At 40.5% G+C, this 27,661-nt stretch overlaps 2 protein-coding genes across 2 annotated transcripts; both read left to right on the top strand.

Annotated features, from left to right (window-relative positions):
* Nucleotides 1-353: 353 nt before the first annotated feature.
* LOC311055892 (extracellular calcium-sensing receptor-like) lies at nucleotides 354-7,930 on the top strand (the record flags this gene model as incomplete). The annotated part of the gene is made up of 8 exons (XM_084072160.1): nucleotides 354-662; nucleotides 2,439-2,525; nucleotides 3,018-3,287; nucleotides 4,790-4,984; nucleotides 5,827-6,102; nucleotides 6,485-6,712; nucleotides 6,810-6,933; nucleotides 7,032-7,930. 8 exons carry the CDS (start codon nucleotides 354-356, stop codon nucleotides 7,928-7,930), a joined length of 2,388 nt encoding a protein of 795 aa, XP_083928286.1.
* An 8,964-nt stretch (nucleotides 7,931-16,894) lies between these two features.
* On the top strand, nucleotides 16,895-26,731 carry LOC311038236 (uncharacterized protein). The gene is made up of 7 exons (XM_084047630.1): nucleotides 16,895-16,961; nucleotides 21,949-22,053; nucleotides 24,357-24,489; nucleotides 24,676-24,766; nucleotides 25,303-25,396; nucleotides 25,976-26,121; nucleotides 26,403-26,731. The coding sequence occupies exons 2-7, from the start codon at nucleotides 21,960-21,962 to the stop codon at nucleotides 26,529-26,531; spliced, it is 687 nt and encodes a 228-aa protein (XP_083903756.1). The 5' UTR covers nucleotides 16,895-16,961; nucleotides 21,949-21,959; the 3' UTR covers nucleotides 26,532-26,731.
* The last annotated feature ends 930 nt before the right edge of the window (nucleotides 26,732-27,661 follow it).

The following is a 27,661-nucleotide window of genomic DNA, read 5'->3' as shown; positions in this document are numbered from 1 at the left end:
CCCCTCTATATTGTATGAATTTGTGTTTCAGATAAACCTTTGCTGCTATTTTTTCCCTCTACATATACATAACTCTTTGCCAAAAACTCTTGCGCTGCGAGGCGTTGTGAGCTTGTAGATCGGCTATTTTTGGCTAAAGTTCTCCTCAGAAAAGGGATACTAGGGTTCAAGTGGTTGATGTAAAACAAAATAATCATAATCACACAGAGATTTGGGGGACCCCCTGTAGTAACTCTAAGGACCCCCTAGGGGTCCCGGACCCCCTGTTGAAGACCTCTGGTCTAGCATAATAGGATGTGTTGATTAAATTGTATATTTCTACAATGATACTAATATTAAAGGTTACTAGTGGCATGTCGTGTGTTAGCTTTAACATCGAAGCGTTCAGGTGGGCCCAGACCATGGCTTTTGCCATCAACGAGATCAACAGAGACCCCGGCCTGCTGCCCAACGTGACTCTGGGATACAGTCTCTATGACACCTGTTACTCGCTCGGCATTGGGTTCCACGCGGCGTTGTCCATGGTCAGTGGGAGAGAGGAGCGGTTTACGCTGGATGAGAGCTGTGTCGGGTCTCCTCCAGTGCTCGGGATAGTCGGCGACGTTTCCTCAGCACTTTCTATCGACATCTCTAGTATATTAGGTTTGTACAGAGTGCCCATGGTAAGTGTCCTACTTGAAGCCACTATTGTACCATCGCCAATTTGATGTTATGTTTTAATTTTTGGTTATTTTGTTATTTACAAAATATGATAAACGATGCAGTGTTTATTGTGCTGTGTTATGTTTCGTTTATTGAATAATTGTTGTGTTTCATAACACTAATCTTTTTATATCATAATGTAATCTTTTTGCAGCTTTGACCCTTTAAGACCGGGAACGCATCTGTGTCATTGTAGATTTCTTTGGCTATTCGAAAATAGCAGATATACAAAAATGCACTCCGATCTGTGCTTCTGGGGGGTCCCTGGAACAACATATTTTGAAATGGGGGTCCGCGGCCAAACACATATCATTTTGGGTGGTCCTTGACATGAAAAAGTTGGAGCACCTCTGATATTGCAGCATAAGTTTTTTTTTTTTAAACAGTTAGGATTTAGAAGACATTTGTAGAATATCATATTCAAAGATTTGCACACAGATTTGTTTCTAAAATAGCAGATCTATAAGCGCGGCACTCGGTGCCGCGCTTATGAGCTTGTCGATCTGCCATTTTTGAATTGCCAAATAAATCTAAAATGACACAGATGCGTTCCCGGATTGAATGGGTTGAAGACACAGAGCATATGTACGTATACTTGCAGGCAGAGCAGAGCATTTGTGAGTGTTGAGGGCAGATTTTGAGTGGAGTGTGAAGCAGGTTTTTAATAGGTGGGAGTGCAATATTTATCTGTGTTACATGTTTGATTCTTTGCCTGAATCTGAGAGTAGGAATCCTACAGCGCCGTGTCCGGCCGGTCCCGTTTATGTCCTTTTTGGCTGATGTTCCCCCAGCACATACTGTATGGATGCTGGGGGAAGTAGTTAACCCCTTAATCACTTTGCTCACTCAATACATAATAGGTTTCGTAATATAATACTAAATACATAGCAACATGTGCACACAATATGTACCGGGTTTTGTAAGTGCCTGCACGTAGTTCTGAACGGATTTCTGTTATTAAACTTTCTGCGTAATCTTTAAAGTCGGATGTTTTGTTCCTATATGTTTTTTTTATCAACTGTCATTCAAAGAAAGGGTTAAAATGGGTTTTAAAAATGGCTTTTTGCTACAGTACACCACACTCACACATGCTTTTGGGGAGACGGAATGAGAGAGAGACGGAATGAGAGAGAGAGAGAGAGAGAGAGAGAGAGAGAGATTTCATACAGCAAGAGCACAATTACAGTTTGTATTTGTAACTTTTGATTTGATTGCAACGTTAAAATGCTACACAGCTCTTGTACGGTGTGTGATTTGTGACAGTGTCGCGCGCGTGTGTGCGCCTGTGTGCGTGCGTGTGTGTGTGTGTTTGAGCAGATTGACAGGCAGGGACTGTGTTTATGCAGTGGATTAGAAGGTTATTTCTCCACACTCCACTCCCTCACATGCTCTGCTTACAGGGGAAATGCATCAGTGTCCTCGTACCCCTTCTTGCCACCTCGGATTGATGCTATAGCAACTGACCAAGATAATGGCTACTATGCAGACATATCTTGGTCACTCATGTCTTGTGTTTCCTATTCCTATATTTGTTTTTTTTTCTCTACCACAAAGAATGTGATTTACTGTAGATAGCATGTTATTTAGACAGATGCTAGGTTAGTTGTTTATTTGGTATCCTAGTTTATTTAGGCACTACACTGTTTTCTCTGCTTTCTATTCATTTAGAACGTCTGCTAAATGGCTAAATTGTAAATGTAGTATATTACAGAACACATGCTTTGTGCTTTCTGCAGGTAAGTTACTACGCCACCTGCTCCTGCCTGAGTGACCGGAATAAGTTTCCGTCCTTCTTTAGAACAGTTCCTAGCGGTGCTTTCCAGGTGAACTTCTACAAACAGCTGCTGGTATCAAGTAGTACATGTTCCACACACTTTACTAAAACACCCCTCTAGTGAGTGTAATTGATGTCACCTCTCATTCGCTTGTGTGCATTACTGCTGGGGCTGAAGGTCTCTGTAGACAGCATCAAAAGATAATTAGAATTATAACTTTTCATTGTGGAATCTGTGTAGGAGATTCACTGATTTAACATTAAGTTAAAGGAACACTTCACCATTTTCAACCTCTACTTAGTCCTCACTAATGCTTGTTGAGATGAGATGCACAATTTCCAAATACTCACTCTGCCGTATCATTGGTGGGCTATGGACAGTTCAAAGACCTGCCTCAATTTGATTGCCCTATAAGACGCAGAGCGAGTAGACAGATATGGTGCCATCTTATACATTAATGTAGCATTAGCGAAGACCAATTGAAAAAAGGGTTATAATGTAGCCTTAAACGCTTGTCGCTCGATTCTTTAATCCAACCAGGTGCAAGCCATGCTCCAGATCATGAGGCGGTTTGGATGGACGTGGACAGGAATGCTGTTCACCGACGACGCCTATGGCCGCGACGCAGCCAGGTCGTTCCAGTCTGAGCTGGCCCGGTCCGGTCTGGGCTGTCTGGCCTACGTGGAGGTTCTGCCCTGGGACAATGACCCAGCTGAGCTGCAGAGGATCGTCACGGCGATCAGGACGTCCACGGCTCGTGTGGTCATCGCATTTGTATACGGGAGATATATGGTTAATCTCATGGAGGAGGTTGGCGGTTATGATTCACGTTATAATCTAGAGATTCATAATGATCCTTTCATATATATAAATAGCTATCCTCCTATAATCCTACAAAGCTCTGTGAGGGTGGTGTGAGGGTGGTGAGCCCAAAATCTCTTCTGCCCGGTTCTCCTTAGTGGCTGGAGCAATTGATCTGAATTTGCACACAGCCATTGACCATTACCATGTGCACGGAAAAGCGAAGCCCGTTTTTCGCTTTCCCCAAATGTCAGCTGTTTATTAGCGTTTTTGTGTTCGCTGGCTCCCGGGTTGCCAGATCATGTGCGCATATCCCCCCACGGGTATGGACTAGTTATATATAATACGGGTGTAACGCAGGGGTGGGCAGCATTTATTTCCAGAGGGCCATACTGACTTCGATAAAATGAGTGAAGGGCCACACATTGTTCAATTGAATTGAAAGTTGAAACACATAGTGCTGAATGATGTTAAAACTGCATGAATTTGGTAGACATGCCCGACTACTTTAGAATAAGGTCCTTGCTTTCACAACAAGAATTTTCAGTTACAAAATGTTGATCTTTCTTTATCTTTTTGTATCACTCTGGTGTACTCTGGACGAGGTTACAATGAAAAGATTACATAAAACAATCCACGTCAATGCTGTATCTTATCTTATGTGATATGCACCACTCCATAGGTCACTGATAAAACACATTGCATTCAAATTGCATTCATTATATATGGACTCAAGGCAGACTGTTTCACTGTTAAAAACATAAAACATTTGAGTACATACGGATGGAGGAATGCAGATGGAAATAAATGGAAATACATCTGGAAATAAATGCTGCCCACCCCTGCTGTATACTGTATAACGGTTCATTACAAATGTAGCGTGTATGTGTGTATGTGTGTGTGTGTGTGTGTGCGCGCGTGTGTGTATCAATGTTGATTTTGACAGCGAATTTTGATTAAGTTTTAGTCACAGTCTTTTGAATACAATTCCATATAGTTTTAGTCATATTGTAGTCATCTGAAATGTTTTAGTTTTTGTCTAGTTTTAGTCGGCTAAATATCATACGATTATAGTGGATTAAATCTGCAGTTGATTTAGTCGACTAAAATGTATTTTGGCGGTGTCTTGATGGCTTGAAGCCTGATTTTACACTTGGTTGCCTGCTGAAAATAGCAGATCTACAAGCTCACAACGCGTCGCAGCGCGACACGTTGTGAGCTTGTAGATCTGCTATTTTCAGAGGGCAACACCCGAGCGCAACCACACATAAAATGACTTGTCTTTTAGTTCTACTGGATCTCTTCTCCACTAGTCCCTCACTAACATTTTAGTCTAGTTTATATTTGTTGACGAAATTGTCAATATATTTAGTCATAGTTTAGTTTTTGTTAGTGAAAAATGGTAGTCGATGAACATTTTTCGACATAGTTCTAGTCGACGAAATCAACACTGGTGTGTGTGTGTGTGTACACACACACACACACACACACACACATACGTATATCAACAGGTGGTAAAACAGGATGTGAAAGGTGTGCAGTGGATAGCTGATTTGGGCTGGGTGACAGATCCTAATTTCCAGACTCCTCGCCTCATGCCGTACCTGGCGGGCACCCTGGGTGTTGCTGTTCGTCGTGGAGAGATACCAGGTCTCAAGGACTTCTTGTTACAAATACACCCTGACAACAGACATGAGAATACCATAGTGAGTCTTTTGTTTAAATTAGTATTTCAGCTCTAGTTGTTTCTAGCTGATGTCTGTTGTTAAATACTCACAATGTATTATACTAGAGGTCAGGGCTCTAGTGAGGGCTGGCTTATTAGTCACAATGTATTATATGTGCGCTTTGTTTTCTTTTTCCCCCTTTTCATCCCAATTTAGTCGTTATACCATTAATTGCTCCCCACAAACATGTGTGTGTTGTCACTGCTGTCGTATCCTACTGACTCACCTGCCATTGAGGAGCCCTCACCGGGAGGACATAGCAGAGCCTTCGTCCTACTCCTCCCGCCCAACACTCCCGGCTGACAAGTGCTGCACCCCAGCTTGCAGGAATACGTGCAGCAGTGACAAATATCACCCTCCGGTAACCGTCTTCCATCCCGACATCTCGCCACTCCGACTAGTGGCTTCCGCGTGCGGTTAGGGTTAGGGTGAGGGTTAGGTATAGGGTTCGTTAACGTCGGAAAGGCGACATGTCGGAAAGGCGCCATGTAACCCACCCTCCCTGCCTGATTTCCCTCCCCTGAACAGGGGCCAATTGTGTCTGGACCCTTTCGGCCTGAAAAGGTTGAGAACCACTGATATTCACCTGTTTCCTAGGCTTTTCACTTCCTGTGTGTGTGTTCCACTTCCTGTCGATTTGATCCAATGAAATCCAATGAAACTGGTCAGATGACTAATGATATCCAATGAAATCCGACAGGAAGTGGAAAACACACAGACTAGGAAACAGGTGAATAGACGCTCGACAAAGCCGGATGCACCACGGAGGATTCGAACCCACCTATTATATCTATGCTTAAGTCTTTATTGTGTTTCTTCAGGTGAGGCAGTTTTGGGAGAACACATTTGGGTGTAAATTTGCACCCCTTCCGTCAGGGTGGGTGGACGCTGGTGGAGGGGTGTGCACCGGACAAGAGGACCTCGGAACAGCAGAAACCACCCTGTTGGATGTGTCTGAGCTCAGGCTAGAGTATAATGTGTACAAGGCTGTGTACGCTCTGGCCCATGCCCTCCATGACATGTTGCAGTGTGTGCCAGGAAGAGGGCCTTTCACTGGGCACAGATGTGCCCGTTTGCAGACAATACAGCCATGGCAGGTGTAACATAGTTTACCTTAATATCGTCGGTTCTAGTTAGATGAACATTTTTAATAATAATGAATAAGTAAATATATTGGTAAACAATAAAGGGGAAAATGTCATCCACAGTTGATGAAAAATATAAACTTAATTTTCTTACAATGATTTATAGTCATGCTAATTATGTGGCAGTGTTTGGACACAGATCATGATTGTAATGCTGAAAAGAAAAAGATATATAATGCCTTTTCTAATGGCCAGATTTATTTATGCAAATACTGCTGGGGTGTAAATACAACAACAGACCCTGTCAATGTAAGCACTATGTACTGTATATTGTATACACATTATATTTAAGGTCTATTGCTCTTCAAAACAATTTGCGCATCACCATTTCTAGCTTATGTATTACCTGGAAAAGATCAACTTCACCACATCATTTGGTGATCGTGTGTCATTTGATGAGAATGGCGATCCTATACCAATCTATGATGTCATGAACTGGGCGTGGCTCCCTGATGGAAGCACGAAGGTTCAAAATGTGGGTGTGGTCAAGAAGTCAGCCTCCGGAGATGAAGATCTCATCGTCCATGAAGAGAGAATCTTCTGGAACTTTGAATCCACAAAGGTCACTTTGGCTTTCTTGAATAGCTCATGTCAAGCTCAGGGTGCAAATGTAATTTAGTTCAGACTGAAATTGATCATTACGTTATTTTCCTATGTAGGCACCTCAGTCAGTGTGCAGTGAGAGCTGTTCAGGTGGAACCCGTGTGGCGAGAAGGAAAGGAGAACCTGTCTGCTGCTTTGACTGCATCGCTTGTTCTGAGGGAGAGATCAGCAATGAAACTGGTATTGGTTTACATTACAGTTTAGTGGCAATGTACAGTAGGTTATCTTTAGAACGATGTTGTACTTGTCTGTCCCTTTAATACGGCCCTCTTCGTTAGACTCTACAGAGTGCACCAGCTGTCCAGAGGACTTCTGGTCCAGTCCCCAGCGTGACCACTGTGTCCCAAAGAGCATGGAGTTCCTCTCCTACCACGAGGCCCTGGGTATCTCCTTGACCACCATCTCATTGTTTGGCACCCTTACCTGTGCCATTGTCCTGGGAATCTTCATATATCATCGGAGCACACCCATGGTGCGCGCCAACAACTCAGAACTCAGCTTCCTTCTCTTGTTGTCACTCAAACTATGTTTCTTGTGTTCACTCCTGTTCATCGGCCGTCCCAAGCTCTGGACTTGTCAGCTCAGGCATGCAGCATTTGGGATCAGCTTTGTGCTGAGTGTCTCGTGTATCCTGGTAAAGACTATGGTGGTGTTGGCCGTGTTCAAGGCCTCCAAGCCTGGGGGTGCAGACATTATGAAGTGGTTCGGTGCCATGCAGCAGAGAGGAACAGTTCTGGTTCTTACTTTCATCCAGGCAATAATATGCACAGCCTGGCTTGTGTCTGCCTCACCAGCTCCTCATAAAAACACACAATACCACAGTGATAAGATAGTCTATGAGTGTGCGGTGGGATCCAAAGTTGGTTTTGCAGTGTTACTGGGTTATATTGGTTTACTGGCACTCCTCAGCTTCGTCCTAGCATTCATGGCCAGGAATCTTCCAGACAACTTCAATGAAGCCAAGTTCATCACTTTCAGCATGTTGATATTCTGTGCCGTGTGGATAGCCTTCATCCCAGCATACATCAGCTCTCCGGGCAAATATGCGGATGTAGTGGAGGTATTTGCCATATTGGCGTCTAGTTTTGGTCTATTGATGGCACTATTTGGCCCAAAGTGTTATACCATCCTGCTGAGACCTGAGAGAAACACTAAGAAGTCCATAATGGGTCGATGAACCACCAAGACGTAGCAGCAGTATAGCAAGAATATCAATTATTTGAAAACTTTTACATTTAATGTAATCAACACAGAATCAAACTTGCACCAGGACATAGATATACAAGTTGACTCATCAGTCAGTGAGTGACCTATTGCAGTGGTTTTCAACCTTTTTTTTTGCATCAAGGACCCCCCAATTGACACATATTAGCCCAGGGACCCCCATTTGAAAAGATATGCCAGGGACTCAACCATTTTGATTTATTGGGGATCTCAATCTACACAGTAGTATCATCATCAGTATTCATCTAACTCTGAGGGTGTACAAATGGAACCAAATGGACCCTTTAGGGTCCATTTGGTTCCATTTGTACACTCTCAGAGTTACAGACACACAAGGTTCAATTTGGTTGCTAATATTTGTCTGGGGACCCCCTGGAACCCTCTTAAGGACCACTGGTTGTCCCCGGACCACTGGTTGAGAACCACTGACCTATTGTAAAGCCCTGTGTCCAGCCCTGTGTCCAACGTTCTAATGTTCATTTCAAAACGGCTACTGGCAATTGGCCTATAGACTAGTAGAATTAAAGAGTTATATCTACAGTGTACGTGCTCATCATTTAGCAAGTAATAAACTAATTCGTCATGGAATTAGTTACTTGTTCGAACCAAGACCAACCTCATTTGCTAGCCAGAAAGATACATTAATTTTCAATTGATGATGTAATTTCTCACATCTGAAATGTTGTGAAATCTACACACAGGGGGGTGCAGGAGCTAGGCAAAAGATGAGACTAAACCAGGGGTGGGCAGCATTTATATCCAGAGGGCCATACTGATAAAATGAGTGAAGGGCCATACATTGTACAATTGAATTGAAACTGCATGAATTTGGTAGACATGCCAGACTACTTCAGAATAAGGTCCTTGCTTTCACAACAAGAAGGTTCATCAACAAAATGTTGATCTTTCTTTATCTTTTTGTATCACTCTGGTGTACTCTGTACGAGGTTACAATGAAAAGATTACATAAAACAATCCACGTCAATGCCGTATCTTATCTGATATGATATGCACCACTCCATAGGTCACTGATAAAACACATTGCATTCACATTGCATTCATTATATATGGACTCACGGCAGACTGTTTCACTGTTACATTAAAAACATAAAACATTTGAGTACATAAGGATGAAGGAATGCAGATGTTCTCAAATGGCAAATATTAATTAGCTACAATTAATTGGACTAAAATGAATTTGTCTCAAAACCATTAACATATGGCATACGACTTGGCGGGCTGGATTGAGATGATCAAAGGGCCGGGTCTGGCCCCCGGGCCGTATGTTGCCCATGTGTGGACTAAACCATTAAACATTTTAACTTTTCCATGCAGTGCTCCCACTGTTTTATAGCTGTGGCAATACATATGTTGCACACTTCAATGAATGAATCCAAATCAGTGTGGCTTGAGATTCGCATTTTACAGGATGTTCTGGAACTTAAAGCAGTTTAAGACTGCATCACTCTACAATACAGGATATATTGGCTTCCTCTTTGACTGACAATTTAATACTGTAACTGGACTAAAAACAGAATAATACATAAACAGTCGTGTTGTAAGTGTGGCACTTCTTAAAAGATACAATTATCAACACCTTGTCAATGCTCCAAATAAAGAATAATGAAAAGATCAGCCTGTATAGACATATTTCATTAATATTGAATCGTGTTATTTAGTTCATCAGAGAATAACACAGAGAATAACAGAATCAACACTTGACATAATCTAGGTTCAGTGCTTGTAGTAAGTATTTACTGCAAAGGAACTCCTGAATTCTGATAACAAACTTTTAAACTATGGTAGCCATTGTAAATATGAAATGATTCTATACTGAGCAACTGCATGGCCTTTTTCTCACCTAAAATATTATCAGAAACAGTTTTTTTGTTGCCTGGAACACGGGTCTTTTAAATTCCTGCACGTGTCAAAATGGACAGAGCTAGACCCACCTAAAACATCCATGAGTTGTCAACAGCAGATGATACTTTAAGTCTACAAGTTGGTCTATTGATTCTGTCATCTATATTATTTCTATAGTTGAGTGTCTAAAAAAGCACCAACCCATATACCACCATAATAATCAAGTGATTTATTCTCTTCCTGGGGAATCAGACTAAAATTCCCCAATAAATTAGTTTAAAAGTTTACAGTCCATGCCAATGTTGTGTATGAATTTGTTTTAAAGCCCAAAATGACTGTCCTTGTTCGTCAGGGCTGGTATGGCCGACTCCAGAGGACTGGACTCATGAAGAAGAACTTTTGCTCTTAGATCGTACAAGAACCTGAGAGACAAAGAGACCTCAAGAAGGTCCAACTAAACAGGATCGTATATATTTTTTAACAAATAATAATGCCAAATAAATGGAACTGCAGTATGAAGGTACAGCAGTCAACTCCTGAACCTTGATTAGATCAATCCTTGACTGTTATTCCTACTTTGCTGTTATCTTCCTTCTCTCAGTGATGCAAATGTAACTTTGCTTAATCAGGTCACTTCATCCATTCACAGCATTTATAATTAACGGCCTCTCTTCATGTAAACATAGAGATAGATCTCTGACTTCCCCCATTGAAGGAATTGCACACTGAAATATATAAAATAACAGGGAGACACCAGAGATGTGTCAGTGAGCTGGTCCTTGTTGATGAAACTTCATAGCCTATCTTTATACTTCCTCTGTCTCTCCAGACCTACATCAGGATTTACACATTGAAACAGGTAAGACATTGAGACCTCTTCTCTTTTAGTGACTTGTAGATGGGAAAGTGTGACCTAACCGGTGACACGTCCTATGAATACACATTTACTCAAGTACTGTACTTAAGTACAATTTTGAGGTACTTTTACTTTACTGGAGCATATCCAATTGTCTATACTTTTACTTTTACTTCTACTCCACTACATCTCGGAGGCAAATATTGTACTTGTACTCCACTACAATTATTTGAAAACTTGTGTTACTGGTATAAGATATAAATTATTACATTATAAAACAAACATTAACGACTTTAGCCTTATTTCATACCTAGGTTATTAGGAAATAGCCGATCTATAAGCTCACAAAGCTTCGTATAGTGACGCGTTGTGAGCGTTTGCAATATCAGTGAGTAATGTCAACTGTAATATAATGTCCTAGAGGCATGAAGTTGTGTGATGTAGTTATCCTAAACTCAGTTCAAGTATTGTCCATTAGACCCATTTTTAGATTTCTTTGGCGATTCAAAAAATAGCTGATCTACAAGCTTGTGCGTGGCACCGAGGGCCGCATTACGAGCTTGTAGATCTGCTATTTTCATAGCAGATCTTTTCATATATATAGAAAATTCTTTTCATATATATATTTTTTAAAGTAAACATTTTTAACTCAAATCTTTGCTTCTGGGGATTCTACAAATTTTTGAGAAAGTTTTCTGAAAAAACTTATGTTGCTATAATATCAGTGGTTCTTTTTTTCATGTCAAGGGCCCCCAAAATCACATGTAATTTCCCGCGGAGTTAAAAAGTGTTTTTAAAAACGCTTTTAAAAAATTCAAAGATTTGACACATTTTCACAATAAAAAAGAAATAGCAGTTCTAGCTCGTAGCGCGGCACTCGGTGCCGTGCGGCGCTTTGAGCTTGTATATCTGCTATTTTTTTTATAGCCAAAGTAATAAAAATGACACAGATGCGTTCCCGGTCTTAATGGATTAAGACACACAGTAACTTTTCCAAACACAAGATACTATTTTCTTCCACACAAACCAAGCAGGTGGTGCTGTCTTAATGACACCTACATGTGAGAGTTGTTACTATTACTCAATATCTTGTACTTATTACACTTCTTTCCACTGATAGGTTCTCCCTCCCTGGAATCAATACACAAAGAACCACCACAACGATCAGGAGGGCCGTCTAATCATTGTCCTGTCTTCAGGTGAGTGATGGAATATCAGTCAAGTCACCTATACCCTAACCTACTTCATCATCATGCATGTCAAATGTCCTGCAATAGTTGTCTGTCGAGGCCAGTGGTGTGAAGTAACTACGTACATTTACTCAAGTACTGTACTTAAGTACAATTTTGAGGTACTTTAATTTTACTGGAGTATTTCCAAATGTCAATACTTTTACTTCTACTCCACTACATTTCAGAGGCAAATATTGTACTTTCACTCCACTACAATTATTTGAAAACTTTAGTTACCAGTTACTTTGCAGATATAAATGATTACATTATAAAACATACATTAACCACTTTAGCCCTATTTTATACCAAGGCTATTTGAGAATAGCCGATCTACAAGCTCACAACGCGTTGTGAGCTTGTAGATCTGCTATTTTCAAACATTTCAGTACTTTTACTTTTGGTACTTTAAGTACATTTCGATACCAATACTTTTGTACTTTTACTTAAGTCATTTTTGAATTCTGGACTTTCACTTTGCAGTATAGATACTTTTACTGGAGTAAAACATTTGAGTACTTTTCCACCACTGGTCGAGGCTAACATGAACAAAATTGCCCATACGCTAAATAACACAATTTATTATTACGGAAAAAGGTCTACAGGACGATCTGTTAATCTCTTTTTTATTTGGAGCATTTGTAACTTTTAAGAAGCACCACCCTTATAAAACGACTCCCCCGTTTACAGTATAGAGAGTCTATTACAGCCCATTTGATGAAAAACTGTTGCTGATAGAGTTTAGAACATCATCTGTCTCATATGAATATCTGTTGTTATAATGATACCCCCCCCCCCTCTCTTACAGAGCAACAAAAACACAAGACAGAAATGATGAGTTCAACAGGTACGTACTCCCTCAAACACACACACACACACACACGCACACACACACACACACACACACGCGCGCACTCACATACAGTAAGAATGTTTACCATCCGTAATCATATCATTTAAAATGTGTAATCCACCAGCTCCCTTAAGAAACTCGCAGAATGAAGAATTTCGGATGGTGCTGGTTGGAAAGACTGGAGTTGGAAAGAGCACCTCTGGAAACACCATCCTGGGTTATGAAGCGTTTGAATCTGCATTTCTACCTGAAGCTGTGACAACCAACTGTCAGAAGGTCAGAGGTGTAGTGGATGGTAGAAACATCTCTGTTGTTGACACGCCAGGATTGTTTGACACCAGATTTAGTGCAAACAAAGTCATTAATGAGATCAAAGAGTGTGTGTGTTTTGCTGCTCCTGGTCCCCATGTTTTCCTGGTTGTGATCAGACTGGGAAGGTTCTGCGTAGCGGAGATGAAATCTGTGGAAATGATTAAGACAGTATTTGGTGAAATGTCAAACAAATACACCATGATTCTCTTCACCGGTGCTGACCAGGTTGATGAAGATTATTCAGTTGAAGACTGTTTGAATGATAGTCCAAAACTAACAGAATTAATCAGAAAATGTAACGGTCACTATCATGTCTTCAACAACAAAACCAAGGATCCCTCTCAGGTCACTGAGCTGCTGGTGAAAATCGAGTCGATGGTGAAGGTTAATGGAGGAAGCCACTACACCACTGAGGTGTTCCAAGAAGCAGAGAGAGCAATACAGGAAGATCAACAAAGGATTCTTCAAGAGAATGAACAGGAGAGACATGAAGAAGTTGAAGAAGCTGAAGAAGCTGACGAAAACTCCTTCCTTTACAACGGGACAGAGACCATAGTGAAAGCAGCAGAGACGGTTTCAGCGAATCCTTATTGCAGTATCCAATGAATGACAGAAGCTTCAGTGAGATATACCAACCACTGTATATCCAAGTCAAGAAATCCACATGTTACAGAGAGTTCATATTTGGAAAATTGCATGTTATGATTCATGAAGAGAAAACAAATGCAGCATATGTGTTTATTTGTTTGAAAGAAGAAGACTTGTTTTTAAAATAACCTGTAATGTTGTAATAAAATGAGAAAGGTTTGACCGCTACAGCTGTTCTTGGTGTCTTGTATGAAAATGCATAAGGTTTGGGAACTTTGTGTGTATGACACATACAATAAAATAATGGATATTAAATTAATTAATAAATAAATATGTAAACAAATATATTAATTAATAATCAATGGTCTTGAGAGATTACAGTTAGGTCAATGGTCATTTATATTGACCAGATCTGTAGAGGGCGAATAATTTCCATCTGGCGGACATATTTTATTTTCTGCCCAAAAAGTGTATTATACAGAGAAGGTGGGATCCTGAGAGAGTTCCCACCTGGAGAATAGACTTTCACAACACAAAACAACCTTTGTTTCTGTGAGTCGCGAAATAGGTTTGTTTATTTTTACTAAAGCTGCTCTGCTCATGGACCCAACATTACACTACCCTGCAAGGGCAGGGTAGTGTAATGTTGGGTCTATGAGCAGAGCAGCGTGCCTGGCAGAGCGTTAGAGAGAACTCACTAACGCTCTGGACCAGGGCTTGGTTCCAGGCTTTAAAAAATTATATAAATATCTTTGGAAATCTCTATGGGGAAAAAATGAATGGGCTTTCTATCTGTGGAGCCACAAAATGGCTGCCACCACTGCTATGCCCAGTGGTGTAAAAAGTACTACATCTTTTTACTTAATACCCCACATGGCTCACATATGTTTTGCGGCTCCAGACAGATTGTGTATTTATGTTTTGGTCCAAAATGGCTCTTTTGACATTTAAGGTAGCTGACCCCTGGTCTATACTGTAGCAACAGTGTTTCATCACGTAATCAAATGAGCTGCAATAGACTCTTTATACTGTAAACAGGGGAGTCGTGTTATAAGAGTGGCACTGCTTAAAAGTTACAATTATCAACACCTTGTCAATGCTCCAAATAAAAATTATGAAAAGATCAGCCTGTAGACATATTTCCTTAATAATGAATTGTGTTATTTAGTTTATCAGAGAATAACACAGAAAAAAACGGAATCAACAATTGACATAATCTAGGTTCAGTGCTTGTTTAGTACCTGCAAAGGAGCTCCTGAATTCTGATAACAAACTTTTAAACTATACGGTAGCCATTGTAAATATGAAATGTTTCTATACTGAGCAACTGGCATGGCCCTTGTCTCACCTAAAATATGATCAGACACAGTTTTTTGTTGCCTGGAACAAGGGTCTTTTAAATTCCTGCACGTGTCAAAATGGACAGAGCTAGACCCACCTTAAACACCCAGGTTGAGTTGTCAACAGCAGACGATACTTAAATTCTACAAGTTGGCCTATTGATTCTGTCATGTTATTTCTATGGTATACCGCCATAATAATGAAGTGATTTATTCTCTTCCTGGAGAATCAGACAAAATTCCCAAAGAAATTAATTTAAAAGTTTACAGTCCATGCCAATGTTACATTACAAAATGACTTTCGGAAATAACATAATCATTCCAAATAAATGGAACTGAAGGTGCAGTAGTTAAGCTACTACTATTTTCCAACCACATCTAATGAGACAAGACATCAGTTGAATGAGTTTGGGAACAGACATCATGAGACAAAAGACATAGTATACAACACTATCATTGGAAAATTAATTGCAACAACTATGCAGTAAGTGAAGAAAGGGAACTTGGAAAGACACTTTCATTCTGACAAACCATAAATCATCTGACTAGAACTTTCCAGCAGACAGAGAACTGAGAAAAAGGAACTGAAATCTCTGCCATACAGTATGTATTTTGGTACCATACATGGAACTGGATAGAGCTCTCTCATCATTATTCTACTGTAAGTATTTGTCTCATCAGCAAGAACTGCACGTGATGGTAAAGAAAGATAACTTGGAAAGACACTTGCGGACAAACCACACATCATGTGACTAGACATTTCCAGCAGACAGAGAACTGGGAAAAATACATAAACTAAGGAACTGAAATTGCAACCATTGCCATGGTCAAGTGCAATCATCAGTATGTTAATCATAAATAATGTTTTTATTATTGTGTATATATATATATGTGCATCACACTTTTTTTTATATATATGTGCATCACACATCACAGTGGCTAAATGGATCTCATGGCCACAATGAAACTGTTGGGGCCCAGAGGGGGCCCTTCTGTTCTAACCTTCTTGAATTAGCACACACGTCACAAATGTGTAGCACACTGGCATAGACACTATGGCACATTACGAGTCCATTAGTTTACATTTAGCGCTAGTCATTTGGGTTTCTGGTAAAAAAAAGATATATTGACCAGTTATTTTGTATGTCCGTGACAAAGATAAAATATTGATCAAAATGTCCGTCAGAAGCTGGCATGGTGATGACCGCTGTGCAGCACACATGGTAGCTCTCTGGCCAACAATGTGTCCTTCCGCAGACTATCCATCTTATCCTCTCTCTCCCTTTATTTTTGTTGAAGACTTGCAGCCACACCTGTTTTTTCTCTCTCTCTCTCTCTCTCTCTCTCTCTCTCTCTCTCTCTCTCTCTCTCTCTATAAAGGTCTAAAGGTTAAGACAGCGGGGAAAAAACAGATAGTGAGAGAATGAGAGACGGAGAGAGCATAAGAGTGAAACATACTAACAGCGGAAGGGCCGCCCTTCCGCTGTTAGTATGTTTCACTCACATGCTCTTCTTGTTTCACTTCTTCTTCTTCTAAACCCCTCCTACCAGCGTCGCCCTTCAAGGGCGACGCTGGTAGGAGGGGTTTAGAAGAAGACTCATACTCCATAGACGGGTTTCCGAGCGACGTCATCACAGAGCAGAATGCGCAATCTGCGCATGCCTGGGGGTGGAAGGCGCGTTCGAAAATACAGCCCTGAGCGGCAGTGAGCGCACTGGCCAATACAAACTAATAGGCGAGTGTGCTCCGGTGCGTAATTTCCAAACGCACCCATAGGCTTCCCCCCGCAGCTGCGCGGTCATATTCATCTCAATGTTTACTAACAGGAAACCTGTCTATAGTACAGGATGTTAGACAGACCAGAAGGGATGAGAATGTACAATGACTCAGGAAGTCACCTGAACGCACACTGACTGGGGTCTACGCTGACAAACCGAACGAGGTAGAGTTATTTATTTATTCTGTTATTCTTTGTTAGATTTGTGTCCTTGATGCATTCCATAATCCCTTTGTCACTGGGGTACTACCTAAGTGTTGAACTGACCTGTAGCCGCAGTGGATTCATTATTTTGTTCTACTGTCTACATAAATATGTACATCTGTGGAACCCAGTGAGTGCCGTTGTTTTGTTTGCTCATAAAATAGTTTGTTCATGTAGTGTTCTATTCACTTGCCTCTTATTAATTAAGTAGCTCTTCAGATGGTCAGGGGATCTTATTGTAATCTGAGCGTCAATTGGAATTGACTTCTAAAAAGTCTATTTTTCAGATTTTCGTTTCAGAACCAAAATAAAAAATGTGTTCATTTCTCTTGTCCGCCCAAAAATCAGGAAAATGCTAATTTGTTGTGATTTTGTGATTTATATCTTGGCATTTTTTGATTTGGGACTGACAACGCTAAAAGCTCTTATAAAAGCTTGTTGTCCATTTTTCATCCCAGAACAAAAATCAAATGATGTTTTTTTTCTTCAATTTTCTAGCCCACAAAAAAATCTGGAAAATGCTACATTTTTGTGATTTTGTGATATGTATTTTGGTATTTTTTGATTAGGGACTGACAACGCTAAAAGCTCTTAGTTTTTTTTACCATAATTTTATCCCAGAACAAAAATTCAATGGCTCCAAAATCCAAAATCCATAATAGCTTCATGTTTCCAATTTTCTAGCCCATAAAAAAACATTTAGGCATTTAGCAGACGCTCCAGAGCAACTTACAAAGTGCAAGATCAGAGTAAATGCCACGAACCCTAGTCAACAACAAGAGGGGAAATTGTCACATAAGTCCAAAAAAACAATTTAGTGCTGGAGGAGTGAGCTAGGGCAGGGGGTGAGGTACATGTAGTGAGGAGGAACGATTAAAAGGGGATGAGTTGGAGTGAGGTGAGTTTTCATACTGTGGTGGATAATGGGGAGTGAGTCTGTAGTCCTGACTGAGAGGTGAGGTCAGAGGTCATTCCACAACTTGGAGGCCAGGGTAATGAAGCGGCAGGAACCAAAGTGAAACCAGCAAACAACGATGTTAAGACATATAGAAGCAACCAGGCCCGCTGACAGGCGGGGATAAAGGGGACAGGTGTCCCCCCACCCGGAGGGAGGGGGCCTCAGGTGGGGGGGGGGGGGCCCTGCCGGAACAGAGACGTAGCAAATGTATTAAGAATTCATTTATATTTGTGTGGCGACGACGGTCACTGGACGGGTGTAACTGCGCGCTGCGCCGTGCTGGGGGAGGGGGGGTGATCACACAGCTGAGCTAGCTAGTAATCACTGTGTATGCGCGCTGCGTGTGTTGCAACGTGTCTGTGTGACTGTGTGTGTGTGTGTGTGTGTGTGTGTGTGTGTGTGTGCGCATCTGAGAGAGAGAGAGAGAGAGAGAGAGAGAGAGAGAGAGAGAGAGAGAGAGAGAGAGAGAGAGAGAGAGAGAGGGTTGCCAGGTTAAATCTATGTAAAAAGCGATAATTTGCGGAAATTTGCGCTTACAGTATTGATTGATTGATTGAATATTTTATTGACAGAAAGTACAGTTAAAACACTTTGTCTAAAAGGTCCGTCCAAAAAAGTCCTTGCGGTCTTGTTTCCATTGCGGTCCTTGGTATTCAATTCATAAACATATAATATTCATAGACAGGGTTGCTTATTGCTCTCACAGAATAAATGGCAACACTAGAAGTGTCGGGGGCGAAAACACCATGTGGATTTATGATGAGACAGAAAATAGCATGTTTTCAACTAGAAATGATGAATGTAGGAGATGTTTGTTTGGACGTTGGAGGGACATCTATTGTGAGTAGGCTACAGAATGTTTCATGTGCAGACTTGGCCGCCGTGCCTGACTCTGAGTAAAAGTGCAAAAGTATAAAATTGACTCGTATCAAAAGTAAAAGTACTCATCATGCAGAATGTCCCATTTCAAGTTTTCAAATGTATAAAAACCTTTTTTAAGCTCTGTGAGCTTGTAGATCTCTGTGAGCTGTAGATCTCAGCCCTATATAGGCTACATTTCGGCCATTTGAAAATAGCCATCTACGTTGCATCGCGATGTAAATTGTGAGTAAAAGTACTCACAACGTCACAAGGACTCGAGTACTTTTACTTTTGGTACTCAAAGTACATTTTTATATCAATACTTTTGTACCTTTACTGAAATACATTTTGAATTGACTTTTACTTAAGGGAGTATTTCTACATTGCAGTATTCATGCTTTTACTTAAGTAAAACATGTGAATACTTTTTCCACCACTGGTTATGAACAGAACTGACTATATATTGTCTTGAGGTGGCTAAAATGGCCAACGTGAAATCGCGCAAAGACACCCGACTTAATGTTTTGAGGTCAAAAATAATAATAAATTAATTCAAAAACCAGAAAAAAATAATGTTTCTACAAGAAAGCACATCAGTGCATGCAGTGGTTTCAGAGAGTTACTTCTCTGAAACAAGAGTTACAAGGTCCTATAAATGAATTGTCAAAACATTATAGCAACAAAAAAAAATGTACTTCTACTTTTGCTTTTACTTGCACTTTACTTGTATTTTTAAAAGCACACTGTAAAAAATAATGACGAGATCTACTTAAAGAGGCTATGTAACTTTTTTTAAATTAATAAAAATGTAATTTAGACCAATCTGTATGGTATAGTATGTTAATACAATATAACTTATACAATTGGGGCGGTTATATTTTGTCTCCCTGCTCCTCTATTGTGTCAAAGGTCATGTCTCACCTAGACACAGGATCTGACATGAATTTTGACCAGATGTGTTAGTATAGGAAATCAAAGGTTGTGTGTATGGAGACCAAGCAAGTCGACTTGGCTCTGTGCCATCTTGTTTGGACAGGGTGAAGTTTGCCGCTGTGCATGTCGGCGTCATCTTGTTTTGACATGGTGAAGTTAACGGTTGTGCGTGTGGTATATGAAAATGCAGATAACAGCTTGTGACCACATCCAGCTTGTGCTTTGTGACCACATCCTCTCTCCTTTGCTCTCTCTCATGAGAGCAGAGGATGTACAAAGAACAAAGAAAGCACAATGAACCACATGCGTTGCAAACAACACCTGCCTCTCTGCAACCACCATCTCTGCAGGCATGGATGCCGATTTACGTTGGGTGGGTAGGGTACTCAACAACAAGTCACACACACACACACACACACACGCACACACACACACACACACACACACACACACACACACACACACACACACACACACACACACACACACACACACACACACACACACACACACACACACACACACACACACACACACACACACACGTGTGTCATTCAAGTTTTAACCCCTTTATCAGAAATACCTAATGAATGTTAGTTGGAAACATTGTACTCGCAATAAAATACTTTTTTTGCTGTAAGTGAAGACAGCGATCGCCATTCTTTCCTGTCTCATGCACTAGCTGCCTGCTCCTACGCACCTGTCCCAGTAGGTGTGCAAAAGGACCTTTTTTTTAACTACATTTCAAGTCATACAATTTGATTATTGGCTGATGATGAAATCATAACTGGCATAAGGACTTTGCAGATTTCAGAGAGAGAGTTTGAATGACAGAAAATGACTGTTCACAATAACACGTGTATCAGAATGGGTACATCATGCAGTAGTAGTCAATCACAGAATCACAAAAATGATGCATTTTCCAGATTTTTTTGTGGGCTAGAAAAATTGAAAAATGAACCCATTATATGATTTTTGTTCTGGGATGAAAAAATGCCCAAAACTTTTTTAAGAGCTTTTAGCGTTGTCAGTCCCAAATCAAAAAATGCCAAAATATAAATCACAAAATCACAAAAAAAAATATTTTCCTGATTTGTGGGGGGTCAAGAAAATTAGAGAAATTAAAATATTGATATATATATATGTTGGTTCTGAAACAAAAATCTGAAAAATAGACTTTTTAGAAGTCAATTCCAATTGACACTCAGATTATACTAAGATCCCCTGACCAGTAACTACACACATGTACAGTATGCATTACATTTACCATAATACACATCACATCATCAGCAGATCACCGCAGCACAGCGATGCCTCAGTAAACAGAGTTTTTACTGCTAGTTGCAGCCCACTCACAATCAGACCTCGGCTTTCACCTCAGCTGAGTGTGAATGAATCTCGCTCTGCACCCCTTCAGTATAATCACATGAGCGGTGATAGTGGGTTGAATTGGTTTCAGTCAGAAACCTCTCACACTTTACTGGGACAATATGAAAAATTAGATATTATTTGCAAGTGTATGGGGAAGGAATTGATTTTCAGTTCACTGGAGTTTGATTACCCTGTTATACCCAGTTATTGTACTTACAAAGCAGTGGTTCTATCAGGAAAAACCTTGGTACATGGTGCTTTACTGTATATCAAGGTTTTACATTTAGGATGTAAATGCCATTGATGCCTCAAAACATACTAGTGCTGTTTATACGTCTCAGTTCCTTATGTTCCAATGTTAAAGTTCAAGGTGTTCTTGAGTGTTACTCTTGTGTTAATAGGAGTAAAATATATTTTGTTGTAGCAGCATTAGTAATAATAATAATAATAATAATAATAATAATAGTAGTAGTAAACATTAAACAAACATACAACAAGAAGAAAAAGAATAATCAAGCAAGAGAACAGTTTTACCGTTGCCCTAGCACTTAATCTGCTTGACGGTGCTGTGCGCAAATTTCTTACTCATAAACATCTGTTATTATTATCATAAACATCTGTGTATACGCAAAAGCTGGTGACCTGTGCCAGTGTCAGCATGTGTGTTGTTCAACACACATGCTGTCTCTCTGATTGCTTCTCATTTGATCAGTGCCAGTTAGCGGCCATGTTTATTTACATATTTTGATACTTAAGTGCCTTTTAAAGTCTAAAATTGTCACTATGATTGTTCTCATATATGATGTGTTCCGTTCCGTCCTTTAGTTCTTAGGCAGATGGAGGCCGTTGCCATGGAGATACTGTGGTCATTGCATTTCCTGGCGCTTCTGTTCTCGGCACACTCAGTCCACTCTCACAACAACCTCCCAGGTACATAATCTGTATGGATTATGCTGAAACTGTGAGTGAACTGAATCTTGACTTAGTATTGACTCAGTAATAAGCCTTGATTTGTGCTTCTAAGTATAGAAGTATAACTAAGTAAAGGTGTAAGGAAGTGTGTTGGTTTTGATTGACATTGATGTAGGCTCTTGATCTTACTGGTCTGCAAGTGGACCAGTGAGTGTTGAGTCCTTAGGTAGAAAAATCTGATGTGTATATTGTCTTTGCCTTCGTATGTTTTTTTGTCTTCAACTTTCTTACAGTCTAAATGGGACTGCCTGGCTTTCTAAAAAGTCCCTCCACTCCACAATGTTGTTATGTGATGATCAACATGTCTGTTTGTTTGTTTGTTTGTTTGTTTGTTTGTTTCAAGTTAATCATGGATATTATATAGGTAGCTTTCCAAATTGAGAGCTTGCTACCTTATTATTCAGAGATGTGCACACATAGACACTAGGTAGTGCTTGAGCACCTGCCCGTTTTCCCTCTGGACAGCAATGTGCCCTTTTGAAAGTTTGTTTTTTACAGTGTTTATTTTTTTTAACAGTGTACAGTATGTGGCCCATGGTAATATCGATAAATTCTGGATTAAAAGCTTCTAATATGCCCCAAATGCACGTTGTAATGTTGTCAAACATCCCCACACGTGCCCCGCGGCACTCCCGTACGTCCCTGCAGCCCCTCCCTTCCCTGCTCTCAACGTGAACTCGCAGCGCAGTTCAGAGCAGACAGCCAGTCACTCACTCAGGCAGACAGACAGTCAGAGTGAAGCCAAGCAAAACACACACGACACGTTCGTCCCCTGCGCGGGTTTTCACTTCTCTTTCATTCAATTTTTGCACTGATTGAAAGTATTGTTATCAAAATGTACTTAAAGTACCAAAGTAACTTAAGTAAAAGTGCTCATTATGCAGAATATCACATTTCACAGTTTTGAAAATAGCAGATCTACAAGCTCACAATGCGTCATTATGAGCTTGCAGATCTCCTATTTTCAAATGGCTGCTATAGATAGCCAAAACATTCTAGACTCCATGAAGAACATATTATTCACTTTAGTTTATTAGCTTTATTTTATTTTATAGCTAAGTTAAATAGACTGATTAAGGAATTTTCTGTTGATGCCACAAGCTTTTGTTATGTAAAATCCCTGTGTGATCTCTGGTGAGTTAGCCCAGTGGTTCTCAACCTTTTCAGGTTGATTACTTTTGATGCAGTAATGCTATTTTTTCATTTCATTTTATTTATTTCTGAGGTATTAAAAATGTCTTAAAAGTCACTTGTTAAAGGTGGGTAAGTGATATGTTTTGGTTAAAACAAAAAGTATTTTGTTAAAACACTATATTCTGATAATAATTATTGCTATAGAGTGTTTTTTCAGTAACAGATGTCTCCCTGTCTCTCCAGCTCTTTAATAAACAGAAAATACATTTTCCGGTAGGTGTCAAAATCTCAGCCAATCAGGAGAAAGTACCCATTTGTAAGCTTCATTTGTATAATGTTCCAGTTCCAATTGTGTCAGCTCATTTCTTAGTGTCATCACTTCCAATTTCACTTGTTTAATCTGTCTCCTGATTGAGTTCTCTGTCCTGGTTGGATAAAATTGGAAATGAAACTGAAACGGAAATGCATTTTCTGTTTAATAGAGGTGGAGAGACAAGGAGACTCCTAATACTGAACAAACACTCTATAGCAATGAGTACTATCAGAATATAGAGCTATTTAACACTTATTTTAACCAAAGAAAATCACTTACCCTACCTTTAATAAAGTATTCAGTCAATCAATCAATGCTCACTCAAGTCATTATTTAGTCAGTTATTTATTATTTAGACACTAAAGCATGCACAATGTGGCACCGCAATCTTTGTTTGTTCTGTTGTTGCTTATTGAAATTGTTAAAATAATTTACCAGAAACCAACCTGTTGAATATTATAAACATCTGCATCATACAGCATATGGCTATTGAAATACATATATATGCAATTACCACCTACAGTACAAGATGTGCCTTTAATAAATCTCACACTACTAAGGCAGCCGGCGGTTCCACACGCCACAGAAGGTGCCCTTTTTTTTCACTTGAGCACCTGCCCCTCAAAATGTCTGTGCAAGCCACTGCTTATTATTTATAAAAGCAATGGAATTAGATGTAAGTTGTTGTCAAATATCTGAATTTTAACCATTTGAAAGAAGTGCACACACTTCTATTCTGCTCTGTTCAAGGACAACTAATGACCTATCTTAATCGCTCTGTCTGTCTCTTCTACCTGCTATTTGTCCTCTCAAGGACTATCCTGTGTGAACGACTTTGTGAACAACATCAGCTGTACGTGGAACAGCTCTCAGGCAGACCCAGGAGTCGACTGTTGGGTCCTTGGAACAAAGAGTTTCTTTAAATACCCTGTTACAATACATATCAAGTAAGGATAGGAAAACTACCCTAGCTGCTCCCCTTTACTGCACATAATAGTTTAAAAATTGTTCCTCTATTTTTTCATAGTAAAAAAATAATATTGAAATAATAACAATGATAATAACAATACAGTTATGTGACAAAGCACAGAAGTACATTTTCAGCTTCAGTTTGCATTTATTTATTTTTCTAGGAGAAACTGTAAACTCAAAATGCAGGACAGCCTTGGAGACTCAGTTCGAAGCTGCAGTTTTGTCTTTGAGAACTCGTACGAGAGAACATACGTAAGTCACCCATATAACTAATAACTACTTGTAAAAAGTTTCATGCATCTTGATTGGAGAGATAGAGGGAGGGAGAGAGGGAGAGGGAGTGTCTATTTCACCCACACAATAACCCGAACAATGTCGGTCTCGGTCTGTAGCACTTAATCAGGTTATGATAACTCATCTTATGATAACTTGATCATAAGATAACCCAATGAAGGTGTATGCACCACAACCTTGTTATTTCCATTAAATGTTTTTTTTCCATTTGAAGATAGCCTGAGAAGGCCTGGACGGCTAGCGTAGCGGTCCAGGCACCTAGGCTCAATATAGCCTGACAGTGCGTCGCGGGTTCGAGTCCCGATCTCGATGGCCTTTGCTGCACGTCTCTCCCCATCTTTCTTTCCTGTCAACCTAATGTACTATCAATGAAGTAAATATATATATGTTTTAAAGACACTGTGAGGGAGTCTTGCTTCTACACGGAAAGGCCAACACCACTTGAGCTAGTATAGTCTTATCAAGGTAGTCTGTGTGTCTTATTATCCCTACAGGGCTTCACCTATTATGAGAAGATGCCCAGCATTGAGGTGCAGTGTAACAACCTAACAGTGGACGGACTGACCGACTACATGCCAATAAAACACAGTGGGTGATCTTCCTCTAGCCTATCTAACCTCATCTATGCTGTACTTTTTCATTTAATGTATTCTTAATTGTAGACAAGGTCATAGTGAGAATGACCATCTCAGCGGTTTATAGTTATTACAGAGGCATGGTATAAAGTTCAACCAGACGGTGTATATTCACCAAACACCAATCAATTATGTCACCCTCTTGGCATAGTGGTGTCAAGCTTTCCACCCCTAGCTCCCTGTGGCAACTGGCAGCATTTTATACCAAGCTGCAGCTAATGAGCCTGGACTGCTCCATTCCAAGGGGTGTATTCTAAATCTAAAACCTTAAAAATACATTAATAACTTTAAAATACATTTAACCCATATAAATATGACACATATCTCTATGAACTACAAAAATAATGATTCTTTATCCTTCACAATATATACTACAAAATACATATTAGCAATTGCAAACACACATCACAACGCCCCCTCTGATATGCTGATGTGCGTGTGTGTGTGTGTGTGTGTGTGTGTGTGTGTGTGTGTGTGTGTGTGTGTGTGTGTGTGTGTGTGTGTGTGTGTGTGTGCGTGTGCGTGTCGACAGTTAAGATGCATCCTCCTGGTTCCCCCAACATCAGCTTTGGTGTTAATGAGACCTGGATCGGTTGGGATCCAGGAGATCCACGCTCAAACTTATATCTCCGCTTCCAGTTCGAAATCCAGATCAAACAACATCACCAAACATGGGAGGTGTGTGCGTGTGTGTGTGTGTGTGTGTGTGTGTGTGTGTGTGTGTGTGTGTGTGTGTGTGTGTGTGTGTGTGTGTGTGTGTGTGTGTGTGTGTGTGTGTGTGTGTGTGTGTGTGGGTGTGTGTGTGGGCGTGTGTGTGTGTGTGTGTGTGTGTGTGTGTGTGTGTGTGTGTGTGTGTGTGTGTGTGTGTGTGTGTGTGTGTGTGTGTGTGTGTGTGTGTCCGTCCGTCTCTAACTTGAATAAGCACATAGTACATACAGTACCTTCTCTCACATTGGCAGGAGGTCGAGCCTCTGCCCACACAAGAGCACGAGTTGAAGATACCAGTGGAGGGAAGGCAGGCAGGCCTCTACCAGGTCAGGGTGAGAGTCAAGCCTGAACCTATTGGAGATGACATGAGCTCCTACTAGAGCAACTGGAGTCCCACAGCATCCTGGGAGACACCAGCCCAGGATCAACAAGGTAACAGTATAGCACAGAGCAGAGGTGGACAGTAACTAAGTACATTTACTTGAGTACTGTGTACTTGCACAGTACAGTGCATCACTCAATCGTTTTGTCTTCTTTTTCTTTTGTATAACCTCATGACTTTCACCTCCGTTACATTTCAAATAGGAATATTGTACTTTTGACTCCACTACATTTCTAGGAAAGATCTTTGAGACCGAAATGTACGAATGAATTAACCTCTTAATCAATCTTAATATATTGAATATCAAATATATTGAATCAGAATCAGCTTTATTGTCACATCACAGGTTTACAAAAGTATAAAAAGTGGGTGAAATTAGTTTTTTTGCATAGTTCCCATCGTATCGTTATTTCCATAGAAAAAAAGAAAGGGAAGAAGAAGAGGGGGGGGGGTGGGGCAGGGGGAAAACAAGAGAAAAAAAAGTTATCTACATATTTACACTTGGGGGGGGGGAAATGCATTGATGGTGTGTTCTTAATTCCATCTGCAGATATGATGTCCTGGTTACTGTTTCGTGGACTTTTCTTCCTCACTGTCTTCACTTTCTACACTGTCATCCTGATTGTTCTGTGCAAGGCTCGCTCAAACCCAGGGTTAGTATAGCCGTGTGTGTGTGTGTGTGTGTGTGTGTGTGTGTGTGTGTGTGTGTGTGTGTGTGTGTGTGTGTGTGTGTGTGTGTGTGTGTGTGTGTGTGTGTGTGTGTGTAGACATTTGACTGCTTTTCCTTTGTGTTTGCTTTATACTTTTTTTCTAATTGATTTCAAGAGTTTGCACTTCTTTACAAAATGATGGTCCCTCGGGATTAGCACGGGCCCAGAAATCTGGCACCAATTGGGCTCTATTTATGACATCCATGCTGTCATCTCTCCTACAGGAATGGTTGAATCCACAGACGGCTTTAGAGTGCTATACTTCACGGTCCATGTTTGCGATCGCGTCTCCTCGGTGGAGGTGTCTGACCCTGTCCCCACCCCATGCTCCTCCTCCACCCTCGCCCCCCCCCCCTCGGCGACTCCAGCGGCTTGTGTATCAGTGGTGACGGTGGTGTCAACGTGTCCTCCTTCCAGC

This window comes from Gymnoscopelus microlampas (genome assembly GCF_963454915.1).
Source record: "Gymnoscopelus microlampas genome assembly, chromosome: 2".
Taxonomy (NCBI): Eukaryota; Metazoa; Chordata; class Actinopteri; order Myctophiformes; family Myctophidae; genus Gymnoscopelus; species Gymnoscopelus microlampas.
Note: the sequence above shows the minus strand (reverse complement) of the source record. Positions and strands in the feature narration are given on the sequence as shown.

Excerpts from the sequence above, each read along its gene's own strand:
- LOC311038236 (XM_084047630.1), top strand. The coding sequence starts at position 21,960 with ATGGAGGCCGTTGCCATGGAGATACTGTGGTCATTGCATTTCCTGGCG. Across the intron at positions 22,054-24,356 it reads CTCTCACAACAACCTCCCAG|GACTATCCTGTGTGAACGAC; the intron begins GTACATAATCTG and ends TGTCCTCTCAAG. Across the intron at positions 24,490-24,675 it reads CCTGTTACAATACATATCAA|GAGAAACTGTAAACTCAAAA; the intron begins GTAAGGATAGGA and ends TTATTTTTCTAG.